The following is a 16,803-nucleotide window of genomic DNA, read 5'->3' on the forward strand; positions in this document are numbered from 1 at the left end:
GGGGCAGGCAAGGCAAGGCAGCTGGAACCAGCCAGGCAGAGTCCGCACCGACAGGCGCTCGCACGCACCTCACACCATGAGATGGCGACGCGCCCCGCGCCGCCCGCTGGGTACCAGCCCCAGCGCCGGGCATCCCTGGTCCGCCGGCCGCTCGCCTCCGCTGCTGCTGCTGCCGCTGCCTCCGCCGCCGCCGCCGCTGCTGCTGCTGCTACTACTGGGGACCGCGGCCCTGGCTCCGGGGGCGGCGGCTGAGCGGGCGGCTCCCGCGGGGGCCTCGGTGTGCTACTCGTCCCCGCCCAGCGTGGGCTCGGTGCAGGAGCTGGCCCGGCGCGCCGCGGTGGTGATCGAGGGAAAGGTGCACCCGCCGCGGCGGCAGCAGGGGGCACTCGACAGGAAGGCAGCAGGCGAGGCAGGGGCAGGGGCGCGGGACCAGCCCGTTCAGGACTCGCCACCTTCACAGGACCCTCTGCCTGCTGTCAACTGGACCCTGCCCACTGGGGGCCCCGAGCCCAGCACCGATCAGCCCGGGGACCCCGCGCCCTATCTGGTCAAGGTGCACCAGGTGTGGGCTGTGAAAGCCGGGGGTTTGAAGAAGGACTCGCTACTCACCGTGCGCCTGGATACCTGGGGCCACCCAGCCTTCCCGTCCTGCGGGCGGCTCAAGGAGGACAGCAGGTACATCTTCTTCATGGAGCCGGATGCCAACAGCAGCGGCCGCGCGCCGCCCGCCTTCCGAGCCTCGTTTCCCCCACTGGAGACTGGCCGCAACCTCAAGAAGGAGGTCAGCCGGGTGTTGTGCAAGCGGTGCGGTAAGTGCCTCGCCATCCCCCGGTCGGCCTCGGGCTCCCCTTCGACGGCTGCGGGGTGCGGGCTGTCCCACGTCCGTCCGAGCGCTCCTAGAGGAGAAAGGGGTGGGGGGTGTCTGGCAGGTGCCACGGGCCGGGCAATTTCTCGACGTCCCCAACTCTCTGGGCTCTTGCTACGGGTAGACTCTCAAGTTTGGTCTTCGGTTGGACTGCCTAAAACTTTTGAATCCCTCGGTGTTTGGTTCCCTAAGTTGATAAGGAATGCGTCGGTGGCTTTCCTAGGTGTTGGTTTACTGAACTTGGCTGTGGTTAGGCTGCTGTTTGTTGAGTTCCCCTGTGTGGTGGGGCTTCTCTGAAGGAGAGATCAGGCGCCAGGCTCGGTTTCCAAGCCTTCTTCTGAATGTGGTCCCGAGGAGTCAGGGGTTGTTGTGGAGAGCCCTGATGAAAGGGCAGGGTGAGATGCCTCTGGAGAGACTGGCAGAGTTTTGGGTTAACTAATTGGCAACGCACAGGGTGCAGCCAGTTTCTGTGTGCACATGAGAAGTGCAGGGTGACTTTTCCTGGGAGAATCCTGTCAAGAATTTTGGCCACAGTATTTTGGTTTGGAGGATGTTTTCTCTGGCCTGGAAACCAGCACGGCTGAAATGTAATTGTGGCGCTTTTTATCTAGGCCTTAAAGATGAGAAGTTTAGCCATTGATTTTCCAGCCTTTTGCCATTTACCACTGGGCATTCCCTCAGGAGTATCAAATTATCAGATTTGAGAAATTAGCCGAGAGTCTAATTACAGGTCTGGGGGGGGGGGGTCGAATTGCATTTCTGCCATTCATAAAATAATTTCCAGGACCTAAATATCTGTATCTTTTCCTGATCACCCATATAATTACAACACATAGCGGGGATTCCTTTTCAGACCTTAAATTAGTATGATTACATATTACACAGTCTAACACGAGTAATAGCTTTTTTTTTTCTTGTTTTTTGTGTATTCGCTTAATGGATAGTTGGATTAATTGAATTTTCACAGAACTCAGCATCATGGCACACGGCGCTGCAAAGTGTGTCAGGTAATAGCCAATTAGACGTACATTTTAGGTTGTCATTGTGGCGCTTGTGTCCTGCTGCTAATTAATACATAATGATTTAGGTTTAATGACAGGCAAGAGCAAAGTTCACCCAGTGTTCCTTTATGTGAACAATGTGTTTGGTGTGTCAGGGACCTGTGAGGATCGTACCAATCTGTGGACAGAGGCTCTTGCTACTGGTGCTGAAGGAAGCTGAGTGACGCTGGGAATTCCCCTGCTCTGCTTGATAGATGTCACTGTATAACATGGGGAATGCTCTGCTGGGAGCTGTCCTATTAGGGAGCACAAAAGCTCAACACCACTGTACTGCACCTTATGTTCTTCTGTATAGAATCTGAAATGAGACCTTTAAGTCCTACCGTAGGTCAGCTTTCACATGTTTCATTATATGTAATTCAAGGAGGATTTTGACTTTATCCCAAACCATATGAGGTTCACATCATCTACTATGTATGCATCCTGGGGCATCACTATAGAGGTGTTTGCAGTTAGCGGGACACCAGGCTGGCAATGCTGTTAGTAACAGCTTTTAACCAGAAACAAAGGTCAGATCTCAGCATTAATGTCCTTCCATGCATCGAGAACATATTTGGACATGGGAAATCCATGTTGCCTGGAGAAGTCATATGGTACTTTGTGCCTCTTACTGAGTGCAGATAGTGTTGCCCTTACACTTGGCAGTCAAAGGGGGATATACAGTTTAAATCAAGGCTTGTTAGGAGTGAGTGAGGTATTGGGAGAACTGATAATCTCTCTGCCTAGGATCCGGAAGTTTAATAAGTCATCGAGTTCCTGGGCTAGATTTGTATAGTCATAACGTTTGGTGACTTCAGTGTTATATAATTTAAAGTAGGAATGAATATATGACATCTCGGTGGAGGGTTGACCTAAGGACCAAATGAAAGCACACTAAGTTTCTTTTGCATATTTACCCACAAGGTAACTTTGTATAGGGTGAGCTCAGTAAACCATACTTAGAATACTGGGTGGAAAATTGTGAGTGAGTGAGTGAGTGTGTGTGTGTGTGTGTGTGTGTGTGTGTGTGTGTGTATGTGTGTGTGTGTATGTGTATGTGTATGTGTGTGTGTGTGTTTGAAAACCTGTGAATCCACCCAGCTGTGCAGTCTCAGTTAACAATGCCATCCAGAAAGCATCAGGCAAAAGGACACAGACAAGTGGAAAATCTCTAAAACGAATAGGGGCTGATTTATCTTGGTCAAGCTGGCCATGTACTTCCTGGTTAGATTTAGGAAGAGTGATGGTGCAGAGGGCCCTATCTAACCACAGGAGCCACCCTGGGGTGTGACAGTTCTGGGCAGGCTTGAGCCCTGATGCCAGGCTGGGGAAGGAATACAGCAAAGTCATTTTGTGATCTCATACCCAGGGGGACAGTTTCCAGATCTTACGCGCTCAGCTGCAGTGCTCTCTCTCCTCCAAGTTGCTTACTAGTGTAGAAACTCCACAGGCAACAGATTTGCCTTGGGGCTGACCTAATAGAAAGTTTCCCCCATTCCTCTCTCTCTTTTCCTCCATAAGCTATATGCTCTCAAGTAGTGTCTATAATAGGCTAGACCCTTTGAAACAGAAACTGTTCGTGTGTTTAGAAGACAACATGCACTTTCATAGGTTGCTTTTGAGTTGAAGTTTGAATCAATTGCACGTTCACGACGATGGTTTGAACTCTCAGTCTCGACCCCCTCCCCCCACTGAATGAACTGAGACACGTAGTTAGGAATTCGTGTTCATCCAAAAGCAGACTAATTGGCTTTTCAACTAAATTTCTGTAATTGAAACAAATTATTGTTTGATCTGCTACACTTTTTGGTTTCCAAGCATGGTGGGTGGTGCGAGGCAGGAATGGATTTCCAAAAAGGAGTAGTGGTTCATGTAGATTTGTACACCATGTTTTTATAAGTCAATGTAAGTCTCTGTGTTGTATGATAGAAAATGAAGATATCTTAATGCACGGAAATTACAAGCATGCTTATCAATATTTGTGATAAATGGGTACTTACTCTTTCTAATGCCCCCCAATCACTGTTTCATAAAGCGCAGTAACCTTACAGTGTTATGAAAACAAAATGTTGCAGGGATTTTTCCACTCAGCGCTGAAGGAAAATTATTCTTAATAAAAGCTGTATTAGGAAAATAGAAATACAGATTTTGCTTGGCCGCTTGTATTTCATGAATACACATACAAATTTAATTTCCTACGCGTTTGTGACTGTTTTTTTCTTAAGCCATATAAATCTTGCTGTCAAAAAAGCGACACTAGAATCAACTTCCCTCTGTTGAGGAGAGAAAAATGTATATGTCTTTATTTATGTTTATATTAAAATAAGAAACTGATAGGTCATTTGGGGAAACGGGTCTTTAGAATGAAAAGGTTTTAGAAGTGCATTTTAATGTTTGACTTAAGAGCATTTTGCTATCACTAGGGGACAGTTCAATCATTTGGGGGAGTTCTATAAACCCCCTGAATTTAGGAAAAGTTGTACCATATGTCTTAATGCATTAGCTAAGACTGAAAAGCTTAATTAGCCCTGAGGATAAAACACCAAGCTGTGTGTCCCCGGCTGTGTATTTATAGCAAAGCAGAGCAGAAGATGTGCTTGGGGCAGGTTGTTGCCCTTGTCAAATATAATCCATTCACCGTTCAGGGAATCTCCCTTCCTTCACTAATACTCATTTCCTTCCTGGTGGTTTTCTAAATCGTAAACAACATGTTTTAAAGCCTGTTTTTACATTTCAGTGACAATTTACATGCGGACCAGATGTCCAGAGTTCTTCAGCTGTCCTAGGTACTTAGGACCTAGGAGTGCTTAGATTCTTGTGGCTTGTTTAGAATAAGATTAAATGATATGAAAAAAATTAATGAACTCATATCTGTGTAGACCTCTTACTGAATGGATATTTTGATCAGCCTTAGGTAAATGCATGAAAATTCTGGGCATAATACATATACAGTTAAGTTTCTTACTGGGCTTTAGCAGTTACAGAAAAGAAGGGAAGAACAATGTATGTTTATAGGAATACAAAAGATAAGTTTTAGGTTTCTTTTTTAAATTCTGATTAGGCCTTTGTGGATAGTTTTCAAGTCACGCATACATGCTTTACCTCTGCACGTGTGTATGAGCTCAGCATGCATGTGAGCATAAACTTGAAGTGAAGACTAAAATAATATAATGGTAGGTTACTAGGGCTTAGCTGGCTACCCCATCCTGCGCAGATGTCACTTTAGAGTACACAGACAGGGCTTTGTGATCCATCTCATTCAGATGTGAGGTTGCACGATTTGAGAGACTAGTCCACCCAAGTTGAGGGACTGTTGTAGTTGACCTAGGATGTTTCCATGTTGTTTGTGTGGGTTATTAGTGTGCTCAAGGCAAACCTGTTTCTAAAGCCTTACTTTCTTGACTTCCAGCGCTAAGTGATCTGTACATGTCCAAGTAGATTTAAAAAATAAAAATAAAAGGGTGAAGTCGACAGCTAAAAGTGGGTTGCATAGTCTCTGTTTATCTTAGAATTAATTTTTAGGAAACAATTCCCCTTCGTATCAGATTGCCATCTGGGCCTCAGAGATAGACATATAAGCTATATTTTGTCTTTTGGTCTTTTATAAATGAAAGTAAGATATTTTTCCCTATGGAAAATAGTTTCCTAGAAAACTGTTTCTTAACTTTGACTCGTCCTTATTGGACCGGGATAATTTATATTTTCCTAATAATCAGGAAAATAAAAAGATAAAGTTCTTTCCACACGGGAGTGCCCTGCCTCTTTTTTGCTTTAATTTCCTGTGTGTTCCCTTGCCTCTATTTCCCTTATGAAAATCCTGCGAAGGAAGCCTTAGGAAGCAATGGGGTCATGGCTGGATCTCAGTGCATGCACCTAGGGTCACATTGACTACCCATCTGTCTCTTGATGTCTTGGAATTCAGCTGCCTTTGGTTTGAAGATGTTGGATAACAGCCATCTGCGAACATAAGACTATGAATGTGAGTGCTCCTTTTGTTCCTGATTGGCTCCATCTCTATCTGGTGAGGATACAGATGGTTACCTGTATAGCATCTCTTAATTCAGAGGCATTCCATGAAAAGCCCAAGGTTCTGTCTTTGGATGTCGGCCCTGAAATGTTGGGAACTGTAAGAGGAGTTCAGAGTGGTATGTAATTCAGGAGCTGGTGGCCAGATTTTGCAGATAACAAATACTGAACGGATAGAATCTGTAGAAGGAAATCATTTCTTTGCCTTTTAGTCTACTATAGCAGGGGATGTGAGCTAAATAGAGTATATACTAGGGGACATGGCTGACTGTGGTGTTATAGTCTTGGCTGTGGGAATGCATAGGAGTCCAGAGCCTGGACAAGAGTTACTAAAGGTGAGAAACCCTCAGGAGTACACTATTTACACAGCCATGTCTCTCAACTGGAGACTACCAATAACACAATAGAGGCTAACAAATTGACAGAGAGGTTAACTGCAACTATGCAGTCCTAGCCCCCACTCTTGGACTGAGTTTCTGAGAGATACAGCTTAATTTTTATATGTTTTGATAGATTAAGTGATCATTGATCATTAAGTGGTGACAGAGGTACTTCTAGACGTGTATATGGTGGCAAATACTGATCTAGGCTGTATTTGAAAAGGGAAAAAATGTTTTCTTCCTGATTTCTCCCATTCACATCACAAGTTTGGTGAGATGTGTACTACAGAGAACACAGCATAAGAAGCCATACCCTTCTAATACACTATTTCCTTCTCATAGCACCCACAGCTTTAACGCCTGGACAGACTTTTGGGATTCTGAGAAATGTTGAATTTTCCAGAGACTTTTTCCCCTAGCAATTATTTTTGAACCACGTTTAATCCATAGAGTTTATATCCCAGGAAGAAGTAAAATTCACTGTGTTGTAAATACTTGAGGGTACACAAGAGACTTGGATAGTTAGTAAATCCCTAGTGCCGTTTTTGTAAAGATCCATCATCAGCCCATCTCCGCATTTTAAGTACTTGACCTTAGCATTCAGAACTGCTCTGTTCACCTTTGCTCTGTACTCATGGACAGTTGAGCATCTCAGTAGTGTCAACTTTTTCTTCACGGTAAAATTCAGTTTCAGTAACTGAAGAGGAAAATTTTCCCCATTGTGTCCCTGAGAACTAATAACTTCTTTTTCTTTTAGAAGGGGAGGGAGAGTTGAGATCCTCTTTTCTTACTTGTCTTGTTTTTAATGTCTTGTTGGTTCTTGGTTAGATTGCAGGGAAAACAGTATGTTTCCTTTGGGCTGGACTAGATGATGAAGCCCTTTACTGTCTAGTTGGTCTTGGGGCTACCATGGGAGATGAGAGGTTTCCCCAAATTGTCAGTTGCTGCAGAGACATCGTCTATGTAAAGCATCACAGCCTTTACTGAAGAGGAGATAGATGGCTACCCTGCTTCCCAAGAATGTGTCATTGGACTTTACCTTTGGGAGAGGACTATGCAGGTAGAACCCTTTGGTACCCTCTGAGGTGAAGCTGTTTAGCTCAGAGTAGGTGTACTCATTGACCAGTGACAGCACTGAGGTTACCCACAGTCCACTTTTGTCGTCCGCTCAGACAGGTTTGCTGGGGTGACTCCTGGCTCTGCTGTCTTCCTCCCACAGCTGCGGTTGTTCACACCATCCCTGAGAGCAAAGGTTCCACTGGAGCACGTATTTTATTGGAAGGTCTAGCATTTGTGGAACCACTCTTCTTTTCTGGGCAGATTGAATTTAGTTGTGAGAGCACCATCTTTGCCACATTAACTATTTTTAGGTAAGTATTTTGGTAGCATGCTGTGCTTACACGGTTGTGCATCCATCGCTATAATTTATCTCCAGAAGTTTTTCACCTCCCTAACAAATTCTGTATCCAGTATTCATACCCCCACCCCCACCTTTCCCTCTCTATCCCTGGAAACCGCTACTCTACCTTCTGTCTTGATATTTATGATAATTCTTCACCTATGCAATAGAATAGCTTTTGTCCTTTTGTGACTGGCTTATTTCCACTGAGCATTATGTCTTTGCCATCGGTATGTGCCATAGTGGGTTTCAGAGTACTCTCCTTTTAATGCTGAATTGTCTTGTGTTTTACGTGGACACCACATTAAAAACCAGAGTTTTTAAGCCACTTACCTATTCATGACATTCAGGTCACTTCTACCTTTGTCCGTTGTGGATAATGCCACTGTAATATGTAGACCTATCTGCTTGAGCTCTTGCTCTCTTATCTGAGGGCTTTGGTTCCCCAGATGGAATTCCCAGATCTTAGGCTTAGTATATGCACTCTTCCATAGCAGCTGCACTTTAAACTCCTGGCAACAGAGTACCTAGGCTCCAGTCATCCTCATCATCCTCACCAGCGAGTGTTCATCTGTAATGTTTTCATAGCAGCTATCCCAGTGGGCATAAAGGGGTAAAGAACAGTCTTTATTTTGTTTTCAGTACAAAGTTAATACCTCTATTATTATCATTAACCAGAAACAAGTTCTCAGAAAATAAGTGCTAATCTATTCACAGCTACAATTGACACAGCTCTCAGAGGCCGGAATCTGAAGCCATCAAATAATGTAGCTAGAATAGACAACAGCTTATTTAAAACAAAGAGATGTTTATAGAATAAAGTTAGGAAATACTTTTCAATGCTTATCATCAAATTTTGCTTGTCAGCTTATACTTTTATCAACTTAGCTCAGAAAGGCACCTTATCATATGCCTAACAGCATCAAAAACTTTCAACAGCTTTAATTTATTCACTGAATTTTCCTTTTATTTTTTTCTTAATGGTTTGCCTGTCTGTAGTCTCCTACATTGCTCAAAGCCCCATTCATTGGTTGTTGAGCTGGAGTCTAAGTCATTTTGAAGATTGTTTTTCCCAGGGCTTTCCCTTTTCAGTCTGTCTGGATACTCATACTGACTAGAGACACTGACACTCAGTGCCCTGCTCTGCCCCCGTGCAAACTCAGCTTCACCTCCTTCATCTTACTGTAAGAACATTTCCATCCAGTTGCACTGCTCCATGAACAAGTCATTAGACTATTTCCTCTGTCTTTTGCCTGTGTCTCTTTTCTCTTCCCATTTCTATCAAGGAGGATTCTGTTCCTCTTTCAAGGGGCACCTCAGATGCCACTGCTTCCCTGGTGTTTCTAGAAATGATCCCTGTCCATGGAACCCTTTGAAGACAGAATGCCTCTTTATGGTTCACCTTGTGCAGATCTCTTGTATCATCCCATGACCTTCAGCATCTGCACAGTTCCGCGCTCTTCCTTTGGCATGTCTTTCCCTGAAGAGGCAACAACAGTATTCCGGTGGGCAGACATTTGTTGGGTCTGCAGCATATTCACATTGTGCTGCATTAATTAGGAGTTGGGAAATCCTTGCTCTTGGCCTCTTCCAATTGTACTGTAGTTTAGAGCCACTGAACCTGTTGGTTTCCTCATACATAAAATTGAAACTAATATACCTTCTGAGGTCCATTCAGATGTCCCTGCTACTTATCTCAGAAATGACCCACACTTACTGGCCTCCTCTGCTTCTGTCTCCAGAGCTTCTCCTTCTCTTCCTCCTCTTCCTCCTTCTCTTCATCTTTCTCTTCCTCATCATCTTCCTCCTTTTCCTCTTCTTCCTCCTTTTCCTCTTCCTTCTCTTCTTTTTTCCCCTCACAACAGTATTTTAAGGAGACAGACAATTCGTGGGGAAACTGTTTTAGACAACCCAAGAGAGGAAGAAGAGAGCTGGAAGAAAGAAAGCCTTGAAGGAAGCTCCTTCCTCCAAGTCCCGGGACTACCACTTCCTTTCATGTCACTAGGTTAATCTGTCTCAAATACTAAATTATCCATATGCATCACATCATCTTTACAGAAAGCCAAGTTCCTTGTGCTTGCCAGCCAGTCTCCAAAACGATAAAATGCAAATAATAGATTAACACACAACTGTACACTTATAAAACAAAATGAAGCAAAACTAAAACTTCAGGAACTTGTATAATAAAATGAGCCAGGACTGTGATACTCTTTTATTAGGAATTTGTTTTAAAGTGTAAGTGTGCCATTGTTTGAAGGTCTGATAACTGGAGTCACTGATGAAGTGGATGAAGCTGGCACAGACTCTGAATAGTTTGGTCTCCAGTGAGACCAGGTTTGATGATGCTAGGGACAGATTTCCTACCATGAGGCAGGTTTATCATTATAATGGTTTGGGCAAGAAGATGATACTGTCAGTCCTTTTATGGGTGAAAGGAACAATGCGGAAACAAGGTGTCAAGAGGAAGATCATTTGATCTGACTCTCCAAATTGCTGTACAAAGCCTCATTACTGGCTTCATAGTATAAGACAGGCTGTTGGGGATTAGCTAGGCATGGTCCATTTTCTTCTACCCAGTGCAAAACATTCAGTGATATTTATAAATCAAGGCTCTTCAGTCTATTCCTTAAACTTAGACCTTTCCTGTAGAATCTAGATTTATATATCAAATGGCTTACTAAATAACCTAGACATCCAACTAGCAATTCACAGTAAACATATCGAAGAGTGTTTCCTCCTGCTAGAACATCTATTCATCCATTTATTAATAATGAAACTATGATCACCATAGTTGCTATTACTATCCTCAGTGGTCCCTTGATGAGCATGTGTTCTGGGCTAGATACGGTAGTGGGAGGTAATAAAAAATCCACTGAACCCCTCAGCATTTTATAGAATTAATGTTTCTTTTAAAATTATTTTAAGCAGAACCCTCTCTCGTGACACAAGTATTTTGTCAAGTACTATAATATATAAGCATGTTGATTCTCATATTCTTCTTGCTCCCCAAATTCTCATTGTCTCTAATCCCATTCTTAGCCTAATAATAACAATTTCTTATCTTTGTTTTCTCCTCTAACAAAAAAATGGTCTTTTCTACTGATCGCAGAGTGACTCTTCTAAACAGAAAACACACTATGCCCCTATTTAAAGCTCTTGAGTTGTCATCACAATAAAATATTCTTTACAATAACACAAGATGTATTTTATCTCCCTCCCCCAAATACTTAGATTAAAATAAAATTAGATCACATTTTATTTTGTGTATTCGGATATTTCATCTGTGTTTATGTCCTTGCAGCATGTACCTGTAATGCTTGCCAAGGCCAGAAGAGGGCATTGACTGCCCTGGAGCTGGAGTTGCATATGGTTTTGAGCTGCCATGTGTGTGCTCTGAATGCAGCTTTAGTCCTCTGGAAAAAAAAAAGCAGTGCTCTTAACCACTGAGATATCTTTCTCTCCAGCCTCCGTTCTCAAGTATTTTGTGTAGTTCATTCTCCTGCCTAGAACCTGGCCCCACATTCCTAGCGTTGCTCTCCATGTATAAGAAGCTGTAGACCTCCAGGCTTATGCACCTGCCATATCCCTTTCTCAGAGTCAGCTGTTTTCCTGTGTACCTTTTGTACTGTTGCTACCTGATGTCTAAGACTGAGCCACATTCTTCAGTTGTAGATGGGTAAATAAAACTTTATAGCTATGGAATAGATTATTTTGAATTTTGTACAAATCTTGTGGAAGGGGACTGTGGAGATGACACAGCAGGTAAAGGCTCGTGGTGTGCAAAGTCTGTCAGCCTGAGCTTAATACCTAAAACCCATGTAAAAGCTAAAGTACAGAACTGACTCCACAAGTGGTCCTCTGATACTTTTCATGCTGTCCTGGCAACATTCGTGCTGCTGTGTTTACACACACACACACACACACACACACACATGGGATGGGAGGGGGGGAAAGGGGATAACATTTGAAATGTAAATACATAAAATATGCAATAAAATGTTTTGCAAAAAGAGGTGTATCCCCTATTCTATGTATCTATAATAAACAGACATATTTTATGATATGCTCATGGCTACTGGTCTCTTTCACTACCACGTGACAACAGAAAATAAATTCGTCTACTTTCAGGAACCCGTTTTACTCATAAAAAGAAAACGACCATTGCAAACTGGAGCTCTGCTTGTTTTAAAGCAATCGACTTGAGGTGCGGTTCAGCTATGCACTGGCCACAGAGAGTAGAGAGTAGAACATCCCATGATCTGTCTATTCATAGGGTAGAGATAAACTAGTGTGTGGGGGATGGTAATATTTGAGGTTCCATTTATTACAGCGGTCAGCCTCTCCTTGCAATGCATACCCCACGTTAAAGGAAATACTCTACAGGGACAAAATAAGACAGCCCCTTCCCACATTTGGTGTCTGTTAGAAATAGCATTTACTATTTTTTTTTCTTGTCAAAAACTGATGACTAGTCCTTGCAGGAATACTAGAAAATACAGACTAACAAATTCAAGAAAAATCCAAACATTTGTAATATGAACACACTAAAATCAAATACTGTTAGCATTTTGTTGTATAGAGTTCTAGGCTCCTATTTCTCTTTTGATTATTAAATATAGAGATGAAACAGGAAGACGAGACATGCTTCTATGAGGAAGCTCTCACTCCCGCCCACCCACTCCCACCTAAATGCCCTGGCGTTCCCCTACACTGGGAAACAAACCTTCACAGGACCAAGGGCTTCTCCTCCCGTTGATGTCAGACAAGGCCATCCTTTGCTACATGTGTGACTGGATCCCTCCATGTGTACTCATTGGTTGGTGGTTTAGTCCCTGGGAGCTTGGGGTCTGGTTGGTTGCTATTGTTGTTCTTCCTATGGGGTTGCAAACCCCTTCAGCTCCTTTGGTCCTTTCTCTAGCTAGGAGCTACATTCTCTTCCTTATGCTCAGTTTAGCATTTTATGGGTGAGTTTTGCAGTAACACCTTAAGGTTTAAAGTTCACCGAGCCTATTTTCATTTGGCATCATTGCAAATGCAGAGGGTCAGGCCCTATGCCCTGTCTTTTCCTCGCATGGGAGGATGCCTGTCTTAGCCCAACGTTGAACAAATCATTTTGATATAGGAACTGTGGAAAAATGCTCTCCAGCCTTATCACTGCTGAATTAATTGAGTTTCATGATGCACTTTTGTTTTCCTTAGGAGGATAAATTAAAAATGTCTGATAAAGCTGTCTGTAAAAGCAAAATTGTTAGGTTAAACCTGCCCAGTATATTAAATGTATTGACGAGTAATCCATCCTCTGCTTTTAATCACTTTTATTAACTCTGCTATAATTTTATTCCTAGTAACTCACTAAATAACTGTCATTATGTACTCAGTAATATTTCTCCTTAAAATACTATCAAAATGTCCATAAAAGTGATTAAGGTGCTAATATCACCCACCTACATCCCGTTGGCAGGAATTGTTGGTGACTGATGATCAGCTGGGTAGTTGGTTGTGCTTTGTGTGCGTGCGTGTGCGTGCGTGTGCGTGCGTGTGCGTGTGTGTGCAATCAAGGAGAAAAAGAAACTGATCCACAACAGGTCTACCTTGATTCTCTACCTAGAGACAATGAATGATCTTGAAGCCAGTGAAAATAATTAGCTTCTTATTCATCTACATCATAAATGCTCCGATTATGAATGTTTTAAAAATATTTTCATTAAATCCTGAGAAGATGGAGAAAGCAATTATGTATTACGTGTATAGTTTAGACAAATGGTGACATGAGGGTTATTCTTTCTGGCCTTGTCTTCGCTTTGGGCTTTTGGGGTCTACTGAGTAAAAAGCATCTTAAAGCATTTTTTTTGGTATTGGTTCAATAAACACACATTTATTTATGAAAATGGAATAAAAATTTACCATTAACTTAATTTTTGTCTTTTTCCCATCAATCTATATGGACATCAAACCTTATTTTCCCTCTAATATTAATGTTTCAGTATCTGTGAATAAAAGTATAGTATTTTCTGAATTTATTATATAGGTAAATGAGAATTATGAGATCTTTAAACAAGTATATGGAACTAGCAGGAAATTGGAAGGAAGTAGGTTTTGTTGTTTAATAATAATATGATCTTTTTATTTTAATGTTTTATTGGCTATCTTATGTATTTACATTTCAAGTGTTATCCCCTTTCTGGTTCACCCCTCTCCCTTTTCCCCCTCCCCCTCCTTCTATGAGGGTACTCTCCCTCCCACCCACCTACTCCTATCTCAACACCCTGGCATTCCCCTACACTGGGGAAATGAGCGTTCACAGGATCAAGGGATTCCCCTCCGATTGATGCCAGACAATGCCATCCTCTGCTACATATGCAGCTGGAACCATTGGTCCCTCCATGTGTACTCTTTGGTTGGTGGCTTAGTCCCTGGGAGTTCTGGTTGGCTGATATTGTTGTTCTTCCTATGGGGTTGCAAACCCCTTCAGCTGAGAGGGAAGCAGTTTATTAACTTACCTAATCCCTAAATATTTATTGGATATCTATTATTGATAGGTTGATACTGGTGTTTGGAATACCAATGAGGAGGGTATTAGGCATGGACATTATGAACTAAGAGCATAGGAATGTAAACCACTTGGATGAAATAATGGCGGGACAACTGATTACAATTGTACTGTGCCTTATAGGGGAAGGTATAGGATGCCATGGGAACAGACCACAGAGAACTTATGAAGAATAGAATTCATGGCCAGTTTTACTGGCTTTGCAATCACCTAGGAGACCCGTCTCTGGGTGTCTATCTTCAGGGAGTTTTTAATGAGGACGCATGTCAACAGTACCATTTAATGAGTTTGGAAGCAGTCCAGTTGCATGGCAGCACACGTCTGCCTGTGCTCCCTGACAGGACACAGTGTGACTAGCTGCCTCATATTCCTACCGACACACCTTACCATAGCCTCTTCTTAAAGCAAATGCCAGATTCAAAACCATTTCCACTAAAGCTGTTTCTGTCGGGTGCCTTGTCAAAGCAATGAGAATAGTAATAAGAAGAAATGGTACCCAGAAGTACGGATGTTGCTGCACAAAGCCCTGGATGCTTCCTAGTCCTTGGAACTTGGTTTGTGGGGGGAGATTTAGAAGACGTGAGAGCTGCATAGCAGAGAATCATAGAGTTCTGGAAGCAGACTTAATGGAACATTCTTGTGGGAGTTTGGGAGACTCAAATGCTAATAGTAATGCACAGAATAAAGTCTTGATGTTTTAGAGGAGGACATGGTCTCTACTAGGGGCTGGGCTAGAAACTATTAATGTTAAATTATGGCAGAGAATCTGGTTATATTCTCCCTGTGTCCTATGATCTTAAGTGAGGCTGAGTTGAGAAGTAATGCACTTAATTTATTTCATGGAGGAAATTACAAAAGAGTATAGCGTTTAGGCTGGAGCACGGCTTTGAATTTCATTTTGTTTTGTTTTATTTGAATTCTCCATGTGTAGGTGCCTCTGTAGGAGTGTTCATGGGCAGGTGTTCATGGAGGGCAGACACATCAAGTCTGGAGCTGGAGTTATAGACGGGTCTGAGTTACTTGACATGGGTACTATGGACTGAATTCAAGTCCCCTGCCTGAACAGCATGCACTCTTAACCTCTGAGCCATGTGTCTAGCCCTAAAGTGTGGTACGATTAGTATTGGCCAATCTTACCCAGTGTCCAGTGATCAAGGACAGACAGTAGAATAATGTGCAGTTATTCAAGGAAATGGCTACCTGTGAGATTTAATTTATGGTCAGAGAGGATGCAGGCAGGGTAAGCACCTACAATGGTTAGAGTTTAGCACCGTTAGAAGGAAACTTGGGACTCCACCCTGGACCACACTCCTGGGAGACTCCCAACTTATAAAATAGAAACTCATTGGAAAGGAGAGACTAGACTAGACTAGACTGCCCAAATTGCAGTGGAGACCCTAGGATGCTGAAGATCCAGTCCTGTAGAAGAGCTGTCGAGGATAGCTGGAGGCACGGGGTGGAGTCAGCACAAGAGAGATGCTGTGTGTGCTGTCTAACTGCACTGGTGAGAGCAAGTCAATCTAACCGGAACAGGGATAGCGCCAGAATACACCCAAACCGGGGTCTGGTGTTTACCCTGATCTTGATTTGTTCTTGCTACCTCTTCCTTCTTCCACTCTGAAATGGGAACGTGTATTCTACCTCAGTGTGCACCGGAAGAAAGTTACAGGACCTCACAAATAAGAAATTAAGTCTCAGGACTTTGAGCTTTCGTGTAATGACAGCATTAACAGGGGCGGGGGGACTCTGACAGACGAGTGGGAGGAATTTCATGTCCTGAGATGACCATGAGCCTTTGAGGACTAATTGCGGAACGCCATGAATTAAGTGATGTGTTTGGTGTTAAGCGGATGCGGATTGGACTTGTGGCGGTTAGTCTTTGTTTTTGACTCTGCTGGGTTTGGAGATATTCCCAGATATATGCATCTTTGAGGGGGTTCCCCGAGGCTTGTAGGGCAGTACTGTCTTAGAGGCTGAGATGCCAGACTGAATAAAAGTGGATAAAGGGAGGAAGCCAGTTGAGTTGCAGCCTTCATTTCTACCTGTTTCCTGACCATAGCTAGAAAGCAGTCAGCTACCTCTTGCTCCCATCTCTACATGTTCCTGCCCTGGTGGATTGTGTCCATTCTTAAACTACAGGCCAAGACAAATCTTCCTTCTCTCAAGTTGCTTCTTTAAGGTGTCTTGTAATCTACTAAGCGAAGGGACTATACAGTAGTCCATCTTGTTCTAAAGGATATGAGAGAGTCTCTTTATGAATGATGCTTTTCTAGCTGGGCAGTGGTGGTGCGTGCCTTTAATGCCAGCACTCAGGAGGCAGAGGCAGACGGGGAACAGCCAGGGCTACACAGAGAAACCCTGTTTCAAAAACAAACAGGCAGTAAAGAAACCAACTGAAGTCTTTTCCATACATAACAAAACCGAGAAAATGATGCATTCCTGATGGGTTAAAGGAGAGAAGAAAGGTATAGCAGAGAGGAATTTAGAACAAGACGGGAGCCCAGACAGGAATGGGTGAAATGCTAATGAAGTACTCTGAATAG

General features: G+C 43.1%; 1 protein-coding gene across 1 annotated transcript in view; it reads left to right on the top strand.

The window, feature by feature from the left end:
• Positions 1-295: 295 nt before the first annotated feature.
• Positions 296-16,803, top strand: part of Nrg1 (neuregulin 1) — a 1,053,401-nt gene continuing 1,036,893 nt past the window's right edge. Inside the window, 1 exon segment of the mRNA NM_001271130.2 lies at positions 296-809. Coding sequence (NP_001258059.1) covers positions 689-809 — 121 coding nt within the window. The 5' untranslated portion in view covers positions 296-688.

Source organism: Rattus norvegicus, chromosome 16 (genome assembly GCF_036323735.1).
Source record: "Rattus norvegicus strain BN/NHsdMcwi chromosome 16, GRCr8, whole genome shotgun sequence".
Lineage (NCBI taxonomy): Eukaryota > Metazoa > Chordata > Mammalia > Rodentia > Muridae > Rattus > Rattus norvegicus.